At 42.4% G+C, this 24,580-nt stretch overlaps 2 protein-coding genes across 4 annotated transcripts; one reads left to right on the top strand and one right to left on the bottom strand.

Moving 5' to 3' along the window:
• Positions 1 to 102: 102 nt before the first annotated feature.
• On the bottom strand, positions 103 to 5,797 carry hexb (hexosaminidase B (beta polypeptide)). 3 transcript variants are annotated; one of them, XM_079289563.1, is made up of 14 exons: positions 5,493 to 5,797; positions 5,259 to 5,392; positions 4,614 to 4,679; positions 4,281 to 4,327; positions 4,049 to 4,159; positions 3,843 to 3,944; positions 3,611 to 3,743; positions 3,271 to 3,451; positions 3,079 to 3,165; positions 2,890 to 2,962; positions 2,164 to 2,338; positions 911 to 1,001; positions 711 to 815; positions 103 to 376 (listed from the first exon to the last, which is right to left on the bottom strand). In XM_079289563.1, exons 1-14 carry the CDS (start codon positions 5,759 to 5,761, stop codon positions 313 to 315), a joined length of 1,638 nt encoding a protein of 545 aa, XP_079145689.1. In that variant the 5' UTR covers positions 5,762 to 5,797; the 3' UTR covers positions 103 to 312. The 3 variants fall into 3 exon arrangements, with proteins under 3 accessions (XP_079145689.1, XP_079145688.1, XP_079145690.1); XM_079289562.1 differs by lacking the exon at positions 2,164 to 2,338 and adding an exon at positions 1,409 to 1,589; XM_079289564.1 differs by lacking the exons at positions 103 to 376; positions 711 to 815; positions 911 to 1,001 and adding an exon at positions 1,556 to 2,063.
• Positions 5,798 to 8,689: 2,892 nt separating this feature from the next.
• enc1 (ectodermal-neural cortex 1) lies at positions 8,690 to 21,021 on the top strand. The gene is made up of 3 exons (XM_079290161.1): positions 8,690 to 8,816; positions 13,827 to 15,642; positions 18,679 to 21,021. The coding sequence occupies exon 2, from the start codon at positions 13,833 to 13,835 to the stop codon at positions 15,606 to 15,608; it is 1,776 nt and encodes a 591-aa protein (XP_079146287.1). The 5' UTR covers positions 8,690 to 8,816; positions 13,827 to 13,832; the 3' UTR covers positions 15,609 to 15,642; positions 18,679 to 21,021.
• Positions 21,022 to 24,580: the final 3,559 nt, after the last annotated feature.

Here is a 24,580-nt window from a genome sequence, read left to right as displayed (position 1 = left end):
TGTTTATAGTGTGAATACCCACTGCAGGAAAGAGCACAAAACAAGTGGTGTACAATGTTCTAAGCTGGATGCAAAATAAATTGTAACAACAAGAGACGCACCTAAAATATCAACATTTTATTTATAATCAAACATTCATAAATTCAACAGCTTTATGGCATTAGAGCAGATTTGTAAAGAATGATACGTCTGAGAGCAGAAGTACAGTGACATTGCCACAAAGGCATTTGATTTCTCAGTTTAAAATACAAGCATTGGGTTGATTGTATATGAATTTGCTTCCCGTTCCCATGGCCGGCCTGTCAGTTCTTTTCAGATACCTTTGTACTCTTGGGGACAGTAGCTGGAAAACAGTGGCTCAGCTGGGATCCCACGCCTTAGATCGGAAAAGACGGTTCAGATTATCAATACATTTATATTAAATCAGAAGCATTTAACAGGAGTGTGTCTGTCAGATGATGAGGCAGAGACGGGTACTTATGGAATCAGATGGGTCTACCTTGCAGAGACCATGTTCACGCCGGTCATATCACAGTTACCGGTATCTGAAGTTAGTAGCGTTTGCTGAATCGTTAACGTTCCTGCTAATTATCTTTCTGTCCCCCGTACAGCGGGACGCCGTTAAGTTAGAGTGCTGCATTCATATTGCGACCCACCTGAATCCATAGCGACCGCCGTAGACGTGACGAGCACAAACGGACTATACTTACGCCACCATGCGACAGCGGTGCACAGACAGTCTGTTGAAGGCATCATTGATGTCCGTCACATCCACGGCGCTCCACAGACGCTCCGCCACAGCGCTGGCACGAGGCCTGGACACAACAGAAGACAAAAGATAAGAAATGTTTGTGTCATGGATCACAATGAATTTATTTTCTGGAAATATTTCATTACTAAAACAACATACCAGAGTCTGGGTGTCAGGTTGGTGGCGTCCACATACTCCCCCCACAAACAGGCTTCTCCACCAATCACAAGCTTCTTTTGTTCTTCAGTTCCTGTTTAGAAATTTAATATTTCATGAGAACAAGCAGCCCAAGCAACATCCAGGGAATCTAAAACACCACTGGACTAGAGAGTATAATTGTAATTAAATTAAGTATTTTATTTCGTTTATCAGTGATTTTCTGAAAGCAAAATATTGAAATATTTCCCCTCTGTTCATTCAACAGGCTTACACATTAGCACAGGAGTGACAAACAACTTCATGACATTTCAGATATGTGTCAAGAGTCGAACAATACATAACAATAAATTCTGAGTCAACCAACAACAGAACAATTACTTGAGTGAGGTAACACCCGTAATTATAACACTGGAAAGTTGTTGCATGAACAGAAAATGACCAGCTATAACGGGCAGGGGGGTAAAAGTCTTGCCAATTAAATCAATCATGCAGACAAACCCTTGAAATCCTGTGGGTCGGCCTTGTAATGGCCCTGCCAGTCCTGGCCGTAGGAGATACGGTTCAGGTACCAGGGAGTGGACAGCAGGGTCTGGAACCCTGACGATGTAACTTTTGCCATCTCACTCTGGTATTGCTCCTTGTTTCCTTTCCAAACGTGGATAAGTGTGTCTGGTTTCAGCTACACACACACACACACACACACACACATAAAAGTATCAGTACCAGCAAGATGAAGAAGACAACCGGAGTGGAGGGACGAAGACGACAATGTCCGAGCCGTGTGTTATTTCAAGTCCATTTTAGACTTTTGTGCTTTGGGATTTTACTTCTGCTTAGACTATTTGCAGAACATGACATCATATAATCTTTAAGTGTGTGGAGAAAAAAAAAAAAAAGAAGGTTCAGTCCACTCTCGTCTTGGTCCCCGTCTGTTGGATTTGAACCCAGGACCTTCTCACCATGCTGCAGTGTTCACTCAGTTGATTGGGTCATTGTTTCAAATACACCAGGATTGTTGCTCCACAGCAGTGAACTACATCAACAAATGAAGGGAACATCATGCGACACCATCAGCCCCCTGCCCCGTCATTCACTTCATGTCTGCCTCTGACTCGCTCTCCTTGTCACAACTGTGCCGTTTTCAAGCGTAAGCCTGTTGAACAAAATCCACAATTCTTTTTTTGCCTCAATTGACCAGTGTCTAAATTAAATCATCTTTGCAAAAAAAAAAGAAAAAAAAAAAAAAAACTGACCGTTGAAGCTGAGCGGCTCAACCTTGTAGTACTTCTGCCAGTCCTGTGCGTAGCTAATGTAATCTAGGTACCACGGGGCGGCGAGGATGGTGGTGTAGCCTGCTGCCGTCACCTTGCTCATCTCATCATTAGCCCCGCCGCCGATCCACACATGCACTACCGTGCCTGGCTTTAACTGAAAACAGTTACAAGCTACTGTGTTTAGGGTAGATGATACACGAGGTTGTTGTGGTTAAAAAGGGAATAGTTTGACATTTTGGGAAATGCATTTATTCACTTTTTCAGCTGAGTGTTCGACAATTAGATGGATACCACTCTCATGTCTGTATGCTAAATATGAAGCTAGTTAGCTTAGCAAGAAACAAATAAGCTTATTTCTTAAAATGTCAAAAACACAAATGACCTATAAAATGTTGATCAAGTATTTATCAGTGAAACCAGAATCTTGGTCTAGCTTGTAGAAATGCACCGATTTCCTTTTTAAGTTGCCAATTCCATTTTTTTCTTTCTAAAAACTATCGTCGACAGCACACAAACATTTTTGTACTTTTTCCTTTGTAGAAAATTCAACTGTGTTCATAAATATCAGCTAAGAACCAGATAACATGATATTTATACAAACCTATTTCGGAATCGGTCACCGGCCGATCGTCTGTGCATCTCTACCAGTTAGTATATGAACGGCCATCATTATTACCTCCAACATGTAAATAAGGCTTCAGTTACCTTAACACCGTTGTCAAACACCTCCTGCCAGATGATGTAGCCCTTCTGGGTCGTGGCGACGATATTCAAGAGTCTATGAAATGGAAGAAGTACAAAATAAAGAATAAATCGAATTCTTTGTCATTTGAATAAGGAATGGAACAATCTCTGATAACCAGTTTACACTTCAGTATAAAATGAGCAACACACTTTTGAATGTAGAATGATTCCAGTTTGCTGTAGTCGTGTCCGAAACCTTGCTGATCCATAAACTTCTGAATGTCCGGGTTGGACATCCTGCACGACGATTAAAAAGAAAAAGAGCAGCCAAATATGAACCGTTGTCTAGTCTTTGATGATGACGGGAAGTTTTTTTGGCGTTGAATACTCAATCTCACTCACCAACATGTGAAGTCCACCTCGTCCCCTCCCAGGTGGATGTAGGCGTCGGGGAACACGGTGCTGATCTCCTTGAAGAACTGGCTCATGAAGTCATACGTGGTGTTCAGGATGGGGTTCACTGGTCCGAAGGAGCCAGAGGGTTTGGAGCCAGAGTAACAGGGTGTGAGCAGATCTTTCTGGCCTGAAGGGGGGGGGGGGTAGAGTTGATTTTTTTTTTAAGCTTTTAGATATACAGGTGTCCTTGCTGAATGCATCCAGGTAGTTGAATCTGACATCTTGATAAGAAGACGTAATAAAATGGTGGTGAAAATGTCTCCCCACCGACACTAACAGAACTCACCTTTGCCCCAAGACTGTGTGTGTCCTGGAGTGTCGAACTCCGGGATAACACGAATGCCTCGCAGACGGCCAAACTCAATCACCAGCTTCACGTCAGCGGGTGTATACACATGCGTGTACGGGTGGTAAGCTCCCTGTGAACGTTTTTAATGAATTGTGAAAAATATATTAAAAAAATAAAACTGGACTTTAGTCTTTGCTGAGATTGAACACCGATGGGCAGTCTTTCTGACCTGCTGGCTCAGCTGTGGGAACGTTCGGCTCAGGTATGGGAAGGATTGATCGTCCACGATGTGCCAGTGGAAAACATTGAATTTGTTCATTGCCATCGTTTCCTGTATAAAAACAAAACGAGTTGAAAAATAAATAAATAAAGTATTTAAGCAGTGAACAAAATTCAAAAAGGAGAAACCAAAATAAAACAATCTCATTGACGTACCAGATTAGCCAAGAGGACTTTGATGGGCAGGAAATGCCGAGAGCTGTCCAGTAAGATGCCTCTATGTGCAAATCTGGGGAAGTCACTGATTGTTGTTGAATTGATGCTTTTCTGAAAAGATGCAAAGTGGAATTCAGCCTGAAGAGTCTAATCCTGGCTCACATGCAGTTGACCCTTTGATAGAAAACAACAATAAAAAAGGTGCAGAACAGTCTTATTGTCCTTCACTTACAGCTCCATATTCATCTTCATACACCAACTGGCTGAACGTTTCCAGACCTGAAAAAAAATAAAACACATTGTTCGTAATCATCAGTTTTTATGATACCATAAAATGGAGTTGCTGTCATTTGATAACACTCCCTAGATATGTGAGCAAAGTTCCACAGTAACATACATACATACATCGGTTGTGGGCCAGAGAAGCATTTTAAAGACATCACCTTGGGCTCTGATGGATTGCAATGTTAGAAATTCTGCTAAACTGATTAATTGATACAGGAAATAACTGTTGGTTGCAGCCCTAATGCAGAGTTTGGTGCAATAATGGGCAAAGAAATCCTACCATGCAAGGCTCCCCAGACCTTCGGCGCTTTCAAGACAGCATACGGCTGATCCACCGTCAGCTCATCTGTGGACACAAACAGTTGTGTATTGCATGGTCTGTGCTGTCAAAGCTTGGAAGGGGTTATTATGATACTTACGTCAAGGTCTTAAATACTCAGGTGGGCTTTAAACATTTGGTCTAGATTGACCGTGTTAACCTGCCGACCAGGAAATCTCTAACTCCACCGGTAAGTCCTAAGTATACGCCCTGTCTCTGGTTGTAAAATAGAGTACGAAGAATCTGAGACGTGCCGATGTTATCAAAGTATTCAGATCCTTAACTTTAAATAATACTCTGTTACAAGTAAAAGGTCTGCATTCAATAAAGAAGTATCATCAGCAAAAAGGACTTTAAGTATCAAAAGGAAAAAGTACAGTATGCCACTTTCATTGCTGCAAAAAGCAATGGTGGAGAAAGTATTCAGGTCAAATACTCAAGAAAAAGTAGCAATACTGGAATATAAAAATACTGAAAACATCAGGGAAGTAAAAGTATGTAGGCAGTATTGGCTAAATGTGAAGTATCAAAAATGAAAGTACTTGTAAATGCAGAAGATTGGTCCGCGATTAGATATGATATCAATGAGGAAGAGAAGAGGCTCACATGACTCGTCCGATGCAACACTGGGGTAACCGTCACATTCAGAGTCAGGTGATGTGATCCACACCTGCAGCTCCGGCAGCCCGCTTTTGCTCAGCTCCTGCCGTTTAGCGCTCCCAAACACGTACTCATAATACCTGTTGAGGGAGACGGTGTTTGGGGAGGACGCTTTTTTTTGGGGTCCCTGAATGAAACACTCACTCACAATAAACAGAGAGCTTGACGTAAGCTTCTTACCTCCTGTACGCAGTCTGCAGGAGGCTGCAGCCCGGCCCGGCGGATGACTCTTTGGCGTCGGATATTCTGAAGCTGGCGCTGGATAACTTGAATGAAACATCTGAGATTTTCACTTTCTGCGGAAGAGGCCACAGGGACCCGTACTTTGACGGCCCAACAACGCGCTCAGCCTCGGCCTCTTCGTCCAATTCGTCAATGTAGTCGCGCTGCAGCCCCTGTGAGAAGCCAAGGGCCAGCAACAACAGCGTAAGCTTCAGAGTAGCGAACATGTTGGCAGTAGACAGCAGAGTCACGAGACTGACGAGCACATCATAGATAGCGGTATATGGAAGGAACTGGGCGGGACTTCTCATGCGGAAGTACAGGTTGTGCAAAGATTTAAAGCGGAAACACAACCCCGACTGCCTTGAAAACTTTAAATAGTTCCTCATTCATTATTAAAAGATGCAAGGCAACAACAAAGAATACATCTATAATTATTAAAGCATTTAAAAGTAGTTATTTGATCATATTGTCATTTAGAAATGTGTTTATCTCGATGTTATATGTTGGAAATAACAATTCACGCATAAAATGCAACACAGGTGTGGAAGCCCATTTCTGCCACTGATGAAAAAATAAAGATCTGTAAGTTATTATAATGAGAAACTTTCCCAAAATGATGACTTAGTATCTATTTAGTATGAGATAGTAAGTCATAATTAACTTTACTAGAGAGAGAGAGAGAGTTGTTACTTTGTGCAACTAGTAAACCTTGACCTTTACTTGTGTGTTTACTCACTCTTTATTGACTCATATTTTATTTGAGTTGACATGAGATAAATAAAAGCTGAAACAACAATCAGAGACAAACTTAACTTCAAACCTCAATACAATAAATATGTGTTGTTTGCCACATTTTTTATTCTTTTTTTAAAGTACTCTAAATCTTACAAATATACATTCTGATGATGCCTTTCCGGATCTGTCTGTTCACACTGTGACAATCAACTTTACTCCCAGGACTATTATTGTCCACTGGGTGTCGCTCGTGTCATATTTATGGAGCATTTACTGCCATAAAGATGTTTTTCTGCACACCACTATATCAGTCATTTATCAACAGTCTGCAAAATAAATGCAAAATAAAAATAATTTCCCATCCCAAATTCCAAATTAGTCTGATTTGAATTTATCTTATTAAAATTCTAATCGTTTGTCCAACAGGGATTTAGACCAGAGGTCTAATTGACCCCAAACATTAGTCAAACCACTATGTTGCATAACCTACATTTCATTAAATGTGAATGAACCTTTGGCAAAAAGAATGAACATATATTTGTTCATGCATTGCCTAGATTTGTATTTTGTCAACTTGTTGCCCGTTTGTTGCAATGGGAGGATTTTATTAAGGCCAGAAAAAAAGAACAAATATATATTAAAGCAAAGATTGATTGAGCAGATGTTGTTTTTACACAGACAGCAGAGGGTCTGTGAGAGCCAGAACAACCAGGAAGTAAAGACAATGTCAACCACACCAGAGGGTTAATAATTAAATTATTCCCCCAGTTCCAGCTTTCAATCTTTGGAACTAGTTGTCTCAGGAACATTTTGTCCACTAGATGTCTCTCCTGTCATATAGGTATATGAAACATTTGCAGCCATAATTAGTTTTTTCCCACAACTAAACACTTCTCTAAGGAACACTGTGCTGTCATATACTGAGTATGAAGCAACAGTAATAGTTAATTTCTGTCTTCATAAAAACATTTTATGGGGGAAAAAAAATCAGATGCGAGTGTGTCACAGCTCTAATCACTGCAACACAAACCCATAAAAACAAACAAAATACTAACATCATAGCCTCAAGGGTCTGCTGAAAGGTTTCGTCACAGCCAAAAGTCAACAAGGACCACAGATGTGAGTCACACAAGATGTCCAGGGATATAATTGGACTTCCTGTTCCCAGCTACCCCAACCCAAAACCACAATGTCTTTATAATCCTATAGGATTTATATTGTGTGTATGGCATTCAGTGGTGAGTTTGATGTGACTCAGTCAAACGCTATGGTCTTTTCCATGTGGTGTTGTTTTTTAAACGTATCCTTGTACTTTAAAAACAAAAATCACAACGCAAACAATGCATTTAATTTACTTCACTGTAACAGTGTAATTTACCTGCAGCAAAGAGTCCCTCCCATGTGCTTTAAAATCTACAAAATATTTTAATTAAAAGTATCAAATGCAGCTTAAACCTAAAGTTTGACTAAAAAATAAAAAATAAACTGTTATACCCAGTAGCTATGTATCGGTATTATTGTTATCCAAACTTAAAACATGATGTGATTGTGAACTGTAAACTGTTTTCATTTACTCATCACTATTTGTTGCTGATTGTTACCAATACCTGTACATCCAATCGGTGTCATATAGCTTTGACATAGCTTTGTACAACTAACAATTCATCTGATTTTAAGGGCTTTTACAATCTGTGTAGCATGTGGCACCCACTGTCCTTTAACCTCTATAGTCCTCGCTTTGCGTAGGGAGAAGCTCTCCCCTCCCCAAAAAACTTTACAGGGAACGAAATGGAAGAGGAGCCCTGCCCGAAACCGAACCACCACAGCGAACGCTTCTCACATTGTTGCAGCAGTATCTGTCTCGTGATGTATCACTCACACTTTTCTGAGGAACAAGTACTTTTACCTTTGACATTTACATGTTGCCAATACTTCTAGGAATTTTAATGCAGCACTTTCAATTGCAATGTAATATTTTGTACATTGTTCTATTGGTACTTTTAAAGGACCACATCTCCCTCTGAAATATAGTAGAGTAGAAGTATTCAGTAGTTTAAAATGGAAATACAAACAAAAATACCTCCGAATCTAAATCAGACTGTCCTCCACATCTTTTCGCATATTCTCTCCCTCTCTCTGTGTATTCATTTCCTGCGCGCGGTGCCGGTCCTCCCCCTCTCAGTGTAAACACACCCATTCATTTGAGTGAACTGGGAGCGCAAGAGGCGAACCGTCACACAGGAGCAGAGCAGAAGCGCGTGAGCAACGCCTCCGAACGTCTCATCCTTTTCTACCGAAGCCCGTTTATTTTGTGCGCGACTTTTACATACATGTGTACAATTTCCAGTTTGCAGACAACAGAGTTTATTGTTTAATGTGAAGACAAACGGCCTCATCCTCACCGACTATCCGCCGGCAATTCGGAAATATCCAAGGAGAGTTGTTCCGCTCCCCGAGCGCAAGGCTTGCATCGTGGCTCTGTCAGAAGTGGCATGTTCGAGGGATACCGCGGACACCAATGAACTCCTGCTTTCACCCAAAGAGGTACATTTGACAATACAATCACTTCCTTACCTTGTTACGATCGACTAAAGCCTATTAACAGATCGTTATATGGTAACAGTATCCCATTCTGGTCACCTGATGATGAAGAACTCCAGTGTTGTGGCAGAGGAAGCGCAACGGGAAACAGGCAGATAGACAAAAGATTGTTGTTGACATCTCCTCATTATGTCTATATAATGTTATTACCATAATTTACCGAGCGCATTGATGGCGCGCGCCTATTTCTTTATTTTCACGAGCTTCTTCTCCCAGTCCTTTGTGCTCTTCTCGGCATCTTGTCCTTGCATACTCATGCATCCTCGAGATGTTTTAAAGGCGACATCAGGTGTGACACACTAGTCTTGGTGATAAACACTGTTTATAAGTGTCAGGGCTTTGTTTTAAACAGTTAACCTCGCTCACATGCCTTTGGACGGCTGGGGTCAGACTATACATTTGAAATGAAGATTGATGCAGACATGCAAATCAACAGCTGCTGGTGCATCCACTTGTTTTGCATTTTGTTTCCATTTTTGTCTCTTCCGTTCTCCCAAGTGTCAGATGTAAGGAACTGGCCCATATAAGCCTGGAGTTCACTTTTGAAGTCTCTCCCACCAATCCCTCTTCCCGTGTCCATGGTTGACTGCGAACACCTGGCAATGATTTTAAACAGACTGCAGCCAGCCAGGCCTTAGATATGGTGTCCAGAGGCGGCGTGTGCATGCCTTTTTACTGTGTGCTTTGTGAGTGTGGCATGTATGCGCTTTCCTGCTTTGTGCCTGTGGGTCTGTTTTCTGTGAGGGGATGAGGATGACAACTCTCACAGACATCCAGCTCACTCTCACGCTGCTGCCATATTTCTTTTTCTCTCAGGCCACTGTTGGTGTTGAATGCACTGACTCTGTTACTGTGACAGAAAATAGCCCCGTGAGACCAAAGACAAGTTACAATACCGTGAGGATTAATTGTGGATAATAATGATAACAGTTAATGAATGGTATGTTGGTTTCTGGGCAGCTCAATTTAATTAACAATTAATGTAGAGATTACTTTTGATTGTTAAGCGGTTAATTGTTTAGTCTAAAATGTCATGGTAAAACATTGTGAAAAAATGCCCAGTCACCACTGCCCAGTGGTCCGATGACGTCTTCAAGCCTCTTGTTTTGTCTAACTAATGAACCAAACCCTCAGTGCAGGCAGGTTGCTGTGATATGCGATAAAGAAAAGCAGCAAATCCTCATATTTGGGAAGCTGAGGTAGAGAATGTGTAGTACTTTTGAATGACTGAAAAAGTTGTCGACTCATTTTCTGTCGATCAACTACTTGATTAATGTTGGTTTATGCTGAAATACTTTTCCTCTGGCAGGATTACAAACCTCTCGTGGGGCTCAGGGACAACCAGCTAGTCGCCAACATTATGATGACTTTTCAAAAGTTTCTTTAATGGTCCTCAAATATGTTCCACATAATTAACAGCATATGGGCTACAATTATTTTTATTTCGGATTAATCTGTTCTTATAAAATCTTGTAAATCTCCTCAAGCTCAAGGTCTGTTTTTTTCCAAACAAGTGCAAAATCCAAAGATATTCAGTTTACATTCACAGACCAATAGAAGCAAAAAGGCTGGAATCAGTGAACGCTGAATACAATCAATAAAACAATCGAGCTATGACAGTTGCTGATAGACCACGTTTTTACACACAAGACATTGATATCGGCCGACAGTCTTCAGGAATTCCACGGCAACTTGTTACCCTCATGGTCGTTTTGCACACACTGTAACAGTGTTGACTGTGAGTAACCAGATTAAGGTTATATGGGTTGCAGTAATCTGCTTCCCCAATAAGCCGTGTTTACACGTGTTGGGTTAGTGTCCATAGGGATGTGTGGTAGTTTGCAGAAAACATGTTTACATCACAAGCAAATAGTCTCAATCAATGCTTGTGATCAAGGAGAACTGGAATACGAAATAAATAAAATAAAAAGTGAATGTGAGACGATATTATTTAAACTCTGAAACCCTCCGCGTTCTTAATAGATTCTTTAGGTTTTGCGTACAATAATAAAATGTCCTTACTGGGTAGATGTTGAGGACAATTAAACTCGTAACAAAGGACACATTTACATTTAAATTACAAATAGATGAACACAGGGTTTCCAGGACCTGCAGGTTTAGTTGGTAATCCAGGCTTTATCCTTAAATATGCAAATGGTATAAGTGTGTGGTTTACTGCTCTTCTTCCGTTTGTTCAACTCTAATGCGCTCAACTGTATATATTAGTGAGCTTGTTCATCCGAGGACAACTTTGTCGACACCTTTAGTGACGCAGAATTGTTTGTAAATTCGTTTTGATTATTGTATTTTCACTATTCCTAGTGTTTTTCTGCCTTTCAGCTATTGATGGTTATTTACAAGTATTTGAATCAAACCACTTACAACTTACAATTACAAAACATGAGCTGCGGCATCAGCAGTGTGTGTACTTGTAGGAGGTGTGCAGGTGAGGGAGCTCTGATAGGCAAGGATATTCTCATTATACCTGAGCCAGAGGCCACAAGATTAGCCCTAAAGCCAAAGTACAACTGAGGCTGACAGGAATTGTGGTATTTGGTCATATCCATCAAATATTGAACAAATTGAAATTCTGACCCGATGAAGAAGATTCAGAGGTCCTCCAAAGCGATTATAATTTATCCCAAGGGGAACCAACAGTTGTTCTGACACGTCACTGAATACTATACTTCACTGAATCAAAACTACAAATGTGAACCTCGTCATGACGCTGGAAAAAAAGTCAGGAGATCACCAAAATTATGAAGGGTCGTCCACTATGCACCATGAATGTCCGCACCAAATTTCATGATAATCAATGCAACACGCGTTGTGATATTTCAGTCTGGTGGACCAAAGTGTTAAAGTGGCTAAAAACATGAAACTTGTGTTGTGATATCGGCACAAAGAACCTGAAAATAAATGGACACGTTTCCTTTATGAATCAGTCACGTATGTATTTTCATATCAATGCACCTCACATAGAATTAATAGGTTATCTCCCATCCTCGCCTGGTTTCAGTTTTGGCTCCTGGTTTGAAGGCTTCGGTTGGAATGCAGTGCATGTAGTTTAAATACCTTATCGCCAACACAGGTTGTGTTACCCCATTGCCAGCTGCACCTAAACACTAACCTGCGTGTCTGGGTCGCAGCTGTTTTTGGAGTTAGTTTAACTGGAATTTAGTAATATCCCTGGAATTTATAACATGGAACAATACAGTTCTGTTGAAGCCAAAGGTGTCAGTGACACCGCTCACCAGACACGTGCAGGGTTCACACCTGATCGTCTATTCACGAAACAGACTTCTAAGGTTTTTGGAGCACATGATGCAACTTCAGGTGAATGGAAACTGTCCTCTCATCTCCGCCGGCGGGTCGCAAAGGAATCGTTTACGACACCTGGGAACTTTTGAACGTTTGAAGTGGTAGTTCACCAACAATCTTTCTTTTGAGAATCAAACACGCACCACATGAAGGTTTGTAAAACACGTTCTCGCTGACAGAGAAACAATGGCCACTGTGGTCAGCTGGACATTTACAGTGGATTTCAAATGTGACAAGATTTCATAGCCTGTCATCTTATCACTTCTAAAATCTCTGAAGCTCTGCAGGAAGTCGGTTATTTTAACTTAGTTTCATGGAAGTTTTCATACTTTTTTCGTCTTGAAGACATCATCACTGGAATCAAATTGAACTGAGTTCAAGCTGATCACAGCTGTAGCTGTTTGCTGTCAATTATAAAACAATTGTAATAACGAGTATAGTAATGAGTATAATTGCGTATAATTGGTCTTGAGGTTTACTCTCAAGATAAAGCAATCATGATCAATCCTTAAATCATTGGGAGAGGCCGAGAAGAGAACTTGAAATGTCTGGAAGTCTGACAGCTGTGGATTCACTAGGTCAGACAGGGACTCTGGAAACTGTGTGCGGGAGGCACTTGACATGTCTGGAAATTGGGTGGAATGAATGTGAGCTCTAAGCGAGGACAGGCCAAGGACAGTGATTATGGGAGCTGTGACTTTCTGGAGGAGAGTAAATTCTGTGCATTAGGCCTATACTCAGAGGGTAAAAAGAGCTCTGCTGTCTCCTTTCTTCCTCTTTAAAAAAAAAAAAAAAGTTCTGCAAAGGGACTCTTACTTGTAAATCATGGTCTCTCTAAAATAGGGGGATTCGTGCTGCTTGGGTTTGAAATCTGAAAATCCTTGTGGTCTCTGCGAGAAGGCAATTGTTATCTACTTAACCTTCAGAACTCCCGGGCGTATGCTGTTTTGCGGATTGTAATAACTGTCTTCCTATCTCTTGGAAAGGTTTGCAATACTCACCAAAAATGCACATCATTCATCCTATTATGAATATTAGGGCTGAAACATTTGACCGTCAATATCACTCTGTGCCTGTAAAGTAGACTGAATACAATTTCAAGAGGAAAATTATAACTACAAACTACTTCAGCGAATTTAGATTTATTGAATGATAGTAGTAGATACATAGATATAACACTCAAATAATCTAATTTATTACCTCTTATTGTGTATTGACAGCAACAGACTCCCATATAATGAGTGAAAGCTCGCCTTCTCTTTACGAGACACACATTATTATGATGCTAAACTCTCGGGCCTTCTCTCAAAATGTCTGTGGTTTTATCGAAGGACTCTTCCTTTGTTCTGCTACTTGGCACATAAAAGTAACATCTTTATTGAATTAAAACAATATTTTAAATTCTTCAGATGATGTTGAGGAAGGGGGATGAGGCTGTTTGTTCGACTGTCTTTACTTTGAGTCATAGTGAGAGTGCCTCTTCCGACGGCTGTCTCAGCATTATTATGATAGAACCTTCAAGCAAAACAATTTTAAGATGATTGAGAATTTACGGACTGAAATACACCAAGAATCTAAATCCTTAATATGAAATGCATTAAAGAGAGATTTTTCTTGTCTTTTCTTTTTCAGGATTCAATGAAAATGTCCGTGTGTGTCCATGAGAACAGAAAGTCCCGAGCCAGCACTGGCTCTATGAACATCTACCTGTTCCACAAGTCCTCCTATGCGGACAGTGTCCTCATGCACCTCAACTCGCTGCGGCAGCAACGGCTTTTCACAGACGTCCTGCTTCATGCAGGTAGCCGCTCCTTCCCGTGCCATCGCGCCGTGCTGGCTGCCTGCAGCCGCTACTTCGAGGCCATGTTCAGCGGTGGGCTGAGGGAGAGCCAGGCCAGCGAGGTCGACTTCCGTGGCTCCATCCACCCGGAGGTTTTGGAGCTCCTGCTTGATTACGCATATTCGTCACGTGTGGTCATCAACGAGGAGAACGCAGAGTCCCTATTGGAAGCTGGGGACATGCTAGAGTTTCAGGACATCCGGGATGCCTGTGCCGAATTCCTAGAGAGAAACCTTCACCCGTCTAATTGCCTTGGCATGCTCTTGCTGTCTGATGCCCACCAGTGCACCAAGCTGTCAGAGCTCTCCTGGGGCATGTGCCTCAGCAATTTCCCCGCTATTTGCAAGACAGAAGACTTCCTCCAACTGCCCAAAGATATGGTGGTGCAGCTTTTGTCACACGAGGAGCTGGAGACGGAAGATGAGAAACTGGTTTATGAAGCGGCCCTTAACTGGATCAACTATGACCTGGAAAAGAGACACTGCCACCTGCCAGAGCTCCTGAGGACTGTCCGTCTGGCCCTGTTGCCTGCCATCTTTCTCATGGAGAATGTTTCGACAGAAGAGCTGATCAATTCCCAGTCCAAGAGCAAGGAGCTGGTGGATGAAGCTATCCGATGTAAGATGAAGATCCTGCAGAATGACGGTGTCGTTAACAGCCCGTGTGCCCGACCAAGAAAGACCAGCCATGCCCTATTTCTTCTGGGAGGGCAGACTTTCATGTGTGACAAGTTGTACCTTGTGGACCAGAAAGCCAAAGAGATCATCCCCAAGGCTGACATTCCCAGCCCCAGGAAGGAGTTCAGTGCCTGCGCCATCGGCTGTAAGGTGTACATCACTGGTGGGAGAGGCTCAGAGAATGGTGTGTCCAAAGACGTGTGGGTCTACGACACCGTCCAAGAGGAATGGTCGAAGGCGGCGCCCATGCTCATTGCCAGGTTCGGCCATGGCTCTGCAGAGCTCAAACACTGCCTCTACGTGGTAGGAGGTCACACGGCAGCAACTGGCTGCCTCCCAGCTTCTCCGTCTGTGTCACTCAAACAGGTGGAGCAGTTTGACCCAGTGGCAAACAAGTGGACCATGGTGGCTCCTTTGAGAGAGGGTGTAAGCAATGCAGCAGTGGTCAGCGTCAAGCTCAAGCTCTTTGCCTTTGGAGGAACCAGCGTCACCCACGACAAGCTACCCAAGGTGCAGTGCTACGATCCGCAGGAGAACCGATGGTCTGTGCCCGCGTCCTGCCCGCAGCCGTGGCGCTACACAGCCGCTGCCGTGCTGGGAAACCAGATCTTTGTCATGGGTGGGGACACAGAGTTCTCAGCATGCTCGGCTTATAAGTTCAGCAGTGAGAGCTACCAGTGGACTAAAGTGGGTGACGTGACGGCCAAGCGGATGAGCTGCCAGGCTGTGGCGTCGGGGAACAAACTGTATGTGGTGGGCGGGTACTTTGGCACACAGCGGTGTAAAACTCTGGACTGCTATGACCCCGTGTTGGATGCTTGGAACAGCATCACTACTGTGCCGTACTCGCTCATTCCCACTGCTTTCGTCAGCACCTGGAAACATCTGCCTGCATGAGCCCCAAACCCTCTACCTTCACTCTTTCCATTAGGTAAGTTTGAGAAGTGAGCATCCCAGACCTCTGTAGCTCGCTCAGAATCTGTGCATGAGGCTAGCGACTCAAGGCTACATTACATTCCACGAGCACAACACATCAAAATATCAGGCGGTTGAGTTGCATTGTGGTAAATGTAGGTGCAAGGAAGGAGATTAGAATGAAAAATGTCTGCTGAATCAACAATGTTATGGGAGGGCAATGCTAAATCATTGGCTCTTTGTAGAGTTTGAAAGTTGTATTGTCTTATTTTCCTTTAAAAATCTGTAAAACATTGATATTTAATTGCATTTTAAAGTTATTTATTCATGTATTTATTTGTTGAAAATGAATCAAAGCCCAATGAATGAGGCAGAAACCAATGTCAGAAAAAAACCTATATATATGTATATATATACAATAAATTGGTCATTCCCACTTCACATAAACAAAATAATTTTGTCAGTGATGCTTCCAATCTGGCAAAGATGCAGAGATACATAGGTCTAAAATATACACAAATGGAACACAGAAATGTACTGCAATTTGCATTTGCAAATCTGTTAATATATATATGCTCAATTCTGACAATCTGTGATACCCAGTATTGATCAGGTTCTCATTTGCATTTGTCGCGTCTTTCAAGCTTTGAAATGTTCTGAACTACTGCCAGGATAAGTAGAGGACAGCGCACTGGAGGAGGCAGGGTGGGGGGGATGGATAGGGGCTTGTGTGCGTTAGTTAAGTGAGTTATGTAGCTGTGGGGATGGGCCGAAGGACAGAGAGGGTAATTGAAAGAGAATAGGATATTTTTATTGCTCCTGTGGGGGAAATCCCTCTAACAGGAAAAAGGGGGGTCTGCCAATTAGACAAGCCACACACCAGCAGGCTACAACGCCCTGGCGCGGCTAATCCACTCTCAGTCGCCTTCCTTTCACGAGGTTATGGTCTTTACGCTGGGCGAGAGGGAAGGCAGCCCGCGACTCACGCAGCGCCGGAAGCCATTTATTAAGGGCTGCAAGTGGAGGTGACTGAGAGAAGTGGCAGCAGGGAGCGTTGTAGGACAGACACACGTCGTCCTTGATAGTGGTGGTCTCACGCTTAAAATGTCCTGCTGAACTCTACAGTTTCTCGTGACTCCACCTATATCTTCTTTACCTCATTCTAACCCTGCTGTCCATGCTCTGATGTTAAACAGGCCAGACGCGTGTGTAGCAAGGCTAGTCAGCTTAGCTGACTCTCTCCGTGCTGCAGCCCGCTATCACATCACATCATACAATCGCTTCACCCGACACTGATGCCCCCACACACACCCATGCAGGCAGTCTTTTTCATTTAGCTGTATTTATTGAAAGGGCTGGGGGCCCTCAGCTCCTGAGAAAGCCAAGGAGCGAAGTAGAGTGACTCCCCAGCTGTCCAGGACAGCAGTTTCCCATTCGATAACGCCAGGAAGCAGCTCAGAGCAGCTTCACTGCTGCGACAATAGGATGTTCTTCCTCTCCACGGGATGAAATATTTGTTAAGACTTATTATTCCCTTTCTTTTCGGTGACTCATCTCTGAGAAGTGGAGACTAGACTGAAGGTTTTCACTATCTCTAAGCCAGTGCAACACAGTGTTCAGTGAAGGATATAATCCTGCCACTAATTTGATACAGAATTTGGTTTAAGCGCGCCTGCCTGTCATGGCAACTGACAGTTTACTCACTGAACGCAGTGAAAAGACGAAATGTGCAGGAATGGAAAAGAAGACTGACTGTTTAGGAATGAAAGGGGAAGGAAGTATGTAAGACCTCACAGAAGGAGATTGTAGCTGTGAGAGAAAGAAGAAGTTCTCTCTCAGTTTTTCCCAGGGGAGCAATACAAAGTCTAACATTTAGATTTCTTCCCCCTAGAAAGCGTTCAGTAGGTACTGAGGAAATCAAATAACGCAGATATTTTTTACTGCCTTTCTTTATGCTGATATTGTAGCAATATCTCAGGATGATTTTAGATATTTAATAGTTACTTAAACACAAGAAAGTAACCGAAAACAGAATATATTCATGTTAAATAACAAAATTGCAGAATAAATGACTGAAATAACTAATGTAACGTCACAACAGATGAGTCAGTCCCTACACACACTTTGGTCGAAAGTAACCTGATCAGCTTCATCTGGTTTCCAATTCCCATGGCAGTTTAAATGGGTTCCAGTTAAAAGACAGACGCGTATGGCATGTGCACAGCGTTACGGGAATCATTTTCCCTTTTTGGGAAATACACATATTCAGTTTTTTTGCTTTGAAGATAGATAACACTCTTTTGTCTATATGCTAATTATGACGCTACAGGCAACTGCACTCCGTAGCTTCATATTTCGTGGACTGACATAGTGGTATTAATCTTCTCATCTAACTCTTTGCAAGATAGAAAATAAGCACATGTGTTAAAACTACTTTGATTCATGAATAAATGTATTTCGCAAAATGCCAACTTGAAACAAACTAGTGCAAGACATTTCTCTCCTACTAGTGCTCCTCAAGGTTTCAATATTCACTCATCACATGCACATCTTCTGGCAAAGACCCACGTCCAAACAGAGATAGCTGGTGTTATTAAATTCCCATCAGACACACAGAGGACTGCCAAGTCTGGAACCATCTGTGCCGTACAGATAAGTAGGCCTACATATCAAGTTGAAGCTTTTAAAAATTGGATAGGTCAAAGTGAAATGTTGAGAGAAAAACACACTCAGATGTGAAAAATGTAGTAGGCTGATGGCGAGATAAGAAGATGACGAAGGGCTGCACTGAGGAAACAGAGAAGAGTCAATCGAGGAGTCTAGCAGGAGATGGAGCAATACTTTTACATTGTAACGTAAGAAAGCAGGAACTAAACTTTCGAAAGGGTTGTGAGGTGATTCAGGAGCTTTATGCCTGAGCCTCGTTTCCCCAAGATGTGTATTATTTTCTGTTTTTAGGCTTCCTTTGTACTTTGAATCATTAAAACTCCACCTTTAAACTGTTATCTGGCATCTTATTTAACAAGCTATTCTTTCTTCTCCTCTCCTTCAGAGTTCCCTTTTTTTGCTTCATCCACTGGACTCCAGCTGTGAAGAAGCACACGTCATCTTCCTCTCCTCAGAGACACCGAGCAGTGATGTACAGACACCCGCATTCATCTTGATGTCGCAAAGATGCAGAAACTGGACACAAAAGCGCTGGACACTTCACTGGAATGATGTCGTCTCTCATTTCTGAGAAGGAAGCAGAGGCATATACCGCGCAGTAGATCCCGCAAAAAAAAACCCAAAAACAAAGAAACCGCTGCTTGTTATAAGAGGCACAAACTCCAACCTTGTGTACATCTGGCATATTAGGCTCGTGCTTTCATGCTGCCATATGTGGACTGCAAACATATCGCACATCCTGCATTTTTCCCAATTAGTCACGACGGGCTTGTGAGGATCTGTGTTGATGTTTTTCTCTATGATAAAAAAAAAAGCAGAAAAAAAATACTCTTTTTCATCAAGGCTGCAATGTATAGCATGATGGATGTTCTATTTACCGGTAGATTGATGGAGGGAGAATGCAATGATTGGTGTGCTAAAGAACAGAACTCAGTTTGACTGAATGTAGCTGATTTATAAAAGACACAATGAAGGAGCAAATCTCCACCTTCTCTTCTCTAACAAGCTTTTTTCTGTTTGACCCCTTGTGACTATTTTCTTCTTCTTTCCAAGACGTGCTTCTCGCAGCTCTGACAAAGAAACAAACCCACGAGTGTGTTCCTCAGGCTTTGGCAGTTTGCTGTCAGAACACAGTCACATTCAGCTGTACACTTAATGCAGTGAAAGCCCGGCTGCGCTTCTGTTATTCTGATAAAAGCAGTTGCTCGCTCGCTGAGTCATAGCTGAACCCTTTCTAGAGCATGTCCACTCATCGTCATTCAGTCGGCATGAACTCTTCTCTGTAGTCACAGAACTCTTGTCACCTTAATCTAAACTGAGAACAGATCAGTTTCTTTTTAAACTTGCTGCAATGTAGTCTTAATTTATATGACAATGCTTACTCTGTTATGTTAATATGTTTAATCCTATTTATTTCTTCTCTGCCTGCATTCTTATGTGAGTGTATGTTTGGGTTATGTCATGCATGGCCAGGTGTTGTGCTTTATTTGATCTTAGTTGGGCTGCATTTTGCACAGTTCAGTCTTTCCCAGGAGGAACTTTAACTTCTTTCACAAGAGACGGAGGCGGACCTCTCTCTGAGTATGTATGAGAGAGGGAGAATTAATCGGATTACTGACGGCGTGAAGCAGTATAGGCCACAGGGTCGCTGCTCAAGTAAGAAGGCTGAATGGGGTGAAAGAAATCTTCATATTTTCTTCTTAAAGATACTCTTTAATCTCTATCCTGGGTCCAAACCTGTCTTGAATCCTCCCGTCGGGGCCCTAAATGTACCAACAAAACAAGAAGATGATCAACCATAAAACAGATAAGGCTGCTGGCCCAGTAACTAACCCTGACATGGTTAAGAATGTGACTCACATGTGCAAACGTGGCTCTTCAGGGTGTTAACCCAGAGTCCTCTTCACCATTTGGTTGAGAAAGAGTTGAATCCAGTAAGCTGTGCATTGATAAGGGCAGACACCGCAGTGCTTTTCACCATAGTGTCAATGATGCACAAAAAAAAATTGCAAGCTCCTCAAGACCAAAAAGAGAGATTGTCTTAAACACTTGCATATGAAATATTTGGTGAGCCTAATCAGTGTTGTGTCTCTATGTCTGTCTATGTGACCTGAACATTGACGGTTTACAATTGAATATGAATGAAACCATTGGATTTCAATGTAAGGGGTAATGTTTTGGTGGAATATGTATATATATATTTTTTTTCTTCAAATGTCCTTCCTTGTGGATTCATAAAACAAATACAATCTGTTGGGATGCATTCGTAAACAGCTCTATAAATTCCTGCTCAGCTCCTTAAGCCACCCTAAAGTCCATCCTTTTATTGGCAATTTGAGGACCTCTGTGGAGACCCTCGGGGCTCCATAATGTTGACCTCCTCCAACCACTGAACACGGACCCTTTGGCCCCACCAATCAGATAGGAGCATTTATCTCCCATAGAAAGCAAGTTTCCCCGGCAACAGCGAGTTATGAATGCCCCTTCAATTTGCCCCTAATTGCCGAGTGGCATTTCCCACTTCCACTCTTAACCTTTGCTCATCCTCTGTTTTATCTAGTATAATGATGTAAGTTAGACAGAAAACTGTCAATGTGCATCGGTTTCATTTATCTTTTGTCATGTAAGAGTTTAATTTCTATTTTTTATGGCATTATTTTGTACATGTGATTTTTTTCACAATGTGAAATTCATGGCTAATAAACATAAGAGTTTTTTCCTCTTGACTGTAAAAGCATTTGCGTCTTTGTCTTCAGTGTGGCGATAACTTCAAGCTTCAGCGCAGCACAGGGGTTCTTTCTCATTGCGGCATATTTCGCATATTTAGGCAGCTTTGGAGCGAAAACAGCAGCCAAAGTGTCCTGAGGTATTAAAGGCAGTATATCATGCGTACAGCTTTTGTTCTGTGGAGGAGGGACCGAAATCATCTCATCTGTGCCTCTGGCTTCTAAGCTTCCTGCAAAAGAACAGGCGAACACACAGCCAGATACTTTCCCTTTCTCTGTCAAGTCACCCTGGCAACGGCAACCTTTATCTGCAAACTGTGGGGGCTGGAGGAGAACATGAAATCTTAAAAAGCACCTCTCTCTTCTCCTCCCCCCCCTCCCTGACCTGCCTCCCCTCTCACTTCCTCTCACACTTTTCGTCAGTGAAATGCATTGCAAAGTGGTTGGTTTGTCGCTCTCTGGTTTGTAACAAGTCTCACATCTCATTAGTGAGTTACTTGCAGAGCACACGGCCACTTGCTGCATTCCTCCAACTCTGAGGAGCCTGTTCAGTGTTTACATTCTTCGCCCTGACAAGACGACTTGAGGTTGAGAAACACCAGTTTTACTGGATCCAGACCCTCGTGCATTCACAAACAAAATACACCCGTAAACGGGGGGGGGAGCTTGAGAAATAAACAACAATTCATTTCACTGTCACAATATTTACTGACATGTTGTTATGAGCTGGTAAAGATCTTATCTGCATTATTTCAAGATAACAAGATGAGTTTTCTCAAGCATTCTCCTGCTGAGAACTAGCGCGGAAAAAAAAAAAGGGTTGACATGCGATGTGAAATGTGGGGGCTCTGTGTGTGGGAGGCCCCTCGGCGCCCCTTGTGTGATCCAACAGTCCCCCCATTAATCAAGACAGGAAGTTGAATTTCCTGTCCGCCAGGAAGTAGGTCTTATCCACCCACCACCCCCTCCCCGGAATATACGCCGATGGCTCAACCCTTCAACACTGTGAATCCTTTGGGTGCTGTTAGCTTATGCAGAGCTTGGCTGAACAGACTAAAGTCTGGTATTGTGTGTGGGCAGTCTGTATGTGTGGCTGAGTGTGATGAAAAACAATGTACCTACACCGTCGCCTGGCAACACAGGCATTAGCCGCAACTCAGTCATGCGAGCGCGCACACACACACACACACACACACACACACACACACACACACACACACACACACACACACACACACACACACACACACACACACACACACACACACACACACACACACACACACACACACACACAGGAACAAATACAGAGACGATACTTTTCAAATTAGTTGCAGATGTCCTTACACTACACCGTCAGCATGAGTATGGTTATCTATCATGTCTAGATTTAGAAGAAATAATAATATTCAATTAACAAGTCTGGTGTAATGTTTTAGTTTTTTGTCCCATGAAAATACCAAACCCAGTAACGTGTCCTGTCTGTCACTTTAAAACGTAACGACATTCTTTCTCTGCCTGCGGCGCGCAGCACAGAGCTCATTGGTTCCTATGAGGATGTACATCTTTAAAAACAACATGCAGACTTTTTTAAATAAAAATTTGATTTGACTTTATTCTCAAAACCTGTGGCTGTAATACTGTTTACTTGCACGATACAGATACTTACGAGCAGGATCAGTTCATCTTTGGTTTTCATCTTTTACGAGGTTTTGTTGAAGAAAAATATAGAATATCTTCAGACTGTTTCTTTAATAAATCAAAGTTATTAGGTTGGCACTTGACGACTTTTGTTGAGCAAAAAGATTGCAGAGGTTTTAAATAGTTTGTCATTAGATTGCATACAAATACGATTACACAGATCCGGGAGGAAGAGACCATATCCCTGAGGATTTCATCAGCTGGGTGGAGGTGCAGGTAAGCGGAAGAAGCCTGGTGAGCTCCTGAGCTCAAAGAAATGATACCATGCAGGGTGGAGCTGGTTTTCAACCGTTCCAGACATACAGTACACACACACACACACAGACTCCGTGATCATGTCAGGGATGTTTTCGAAATGAGAGAGCCGTCCAGTGGGCCGTGATCGCTCTGACCTCTGAGTTACATCAGCATTCAGGCGGGCAGCTCAGGACCAATCCGCCTCAGGCGAGGAGACGGAGTCAGGGGCCAGTGTGTCGCTGTCAGATGTCCTGAAATGGAATTTAAAGCAAAGATCTTCTTCTTATGGCAAAGTTAACTTTACATTTGATTTCACTTGAATCTATCTCTATTTCTTCTCAGAGTTAATTTGAATGTTTTACCTGCTTTGAAATGCCTTATTTCAAAGAAAGTCTGCTGTCCTTTCAAAAGCCCTACAGCCTGCTTATCTGGACTCAGGAGATAACACACCGAGGAAGAAATAGCATCTGCTGGACTGCTAAAGAAAGAGCCACGCGAGGCACTGATACCTCCAGATTTTCAAAACCTTCCTTTATCGGAGCTACCTCTCACCTGCATACAGAGAGCTGTCTGGCTGCAGAGACGTTTCTGAGGTTTGGAAGCTGGGATTCTTACTGTCGTTTGTTTCCAGTATTGCTCAATATTCTGTTGTATCGCTTGGTGTTTTTAAAAGTTGTTTTTTTTGTCCATGACTTCATTAGTCCTCTGTTTAGCCTCCACAGCATGCGCCCTTCCCCCTGCGTTATCGTGAGAAGGCTGAATGAAAATGGATGAGAGGTAATTAAGTCTAAGGAGGTCTGCTCGAGCGCACAATGGCTCCTCTCTTCTTTTTCTTTTCATTCTTTACCCCCGCCTTTGTCTCTCACTTGTGTCATTACTTTTAGCCTCCTCCCTGGATGATCCCGCTGACCCCATCCTTAAACTTCGAGGCTATGCCAGGAAAGATACCCTGCTGATTTGGGGTGCTTTGCAGCCACAAGCTAATTTACTGCTTGAACATCACCTGCAGTGATCTTCCATCAGATGAGGACATTTAGAAAAGCGCTGTAATTAATTGAACACAAGGGAGCAACCAATACGTGACCGCCCTTGACCATTTTCCTCTCGACTGCTTTGAGAAGAACTCGACAGACTTTCAAAGGCAACAAACTTAAATTTAAAGGAATAGTTTGATGTTTTGGGGAATATGCTTATTGGCTTTCTTGCTCATAGAGTTAGATGACAACATTATATACAGCATACACTCTCACTATGAAGCTACAGACAACAGCTTAGCTTAGCATAAAGACTGGAGACAGAGGGAAACAGCTGTTCGAAGGTAACAAAATCGGCCTACAGCTCCTCTAAGGCTCACTAAAAAACAAATTATATCTTGTTTCTTTGATCTGTAAAATAATAATAATAAACTGTTAAAAAAAATGTTTGTAGTTTGTTTAGCTTTATACTCATTATAAACTTCCTGTACTCTGTATGGTAAATATGTACTACAAACGTGTTAGATGTGTGCTGGTTGGCGCCTTTTTCGACTGTTGGACAGAAAAGGCTAGGCTAACTGTTTCCCCTTGTTGTCAGTCTTTGTGCTCAGCTATGCTAACAGGCTAATGCTTAGTATATTGTTCACCA

This window comes from Melanostigma gelatinosum, assembly GCF_949748355.1.
Source record: "Melanostigma gelatinosum genome assembly, chromosome: 18".
Taxonomy (NCBI): Eukaryota; Metazoa; Chordata; class Actinopteri; order Perciformes; family Zoarcidae; genus Melanostigma; species Melanostigma gelatinosum.
Note: the sequence above shows the minus strand (reverse complement) of the source record. Positions and strands in the feature narration are given on the sequence as shown.

Bases quoted from the DNA above. Each gene is read 5' to 3' on its own strand.
- hexb (XM_079289562.1), bottom strand. From the start codon at position 5,761: ATGTTCGCTACTCTGAAGCTTACGCTGTTGTTGCTGGCCCTTGGCTTC. The intron at 3,744-3,842 runs GTCAGAAAGACT...AAACGTTCACAG, and splicing joins TCCCACAGCTGAGCCAGCAG to GGAGCTTACCACCCGTACAC. The intron at 1,590-2,889 runs GTAACTGAAGCC...GTGTGTGTGTAG, and splicing joins TGTTTGACAACGGTGTTAAG to CTGAAACCAGACACACTTAT.
- enc1 (XM_079290161.1), top strand. From the start codon at position 13,833: ATGAAAATGTCCGTGTGTGTCCATGAGAACAGAAAGTCCCGAGCCAGC.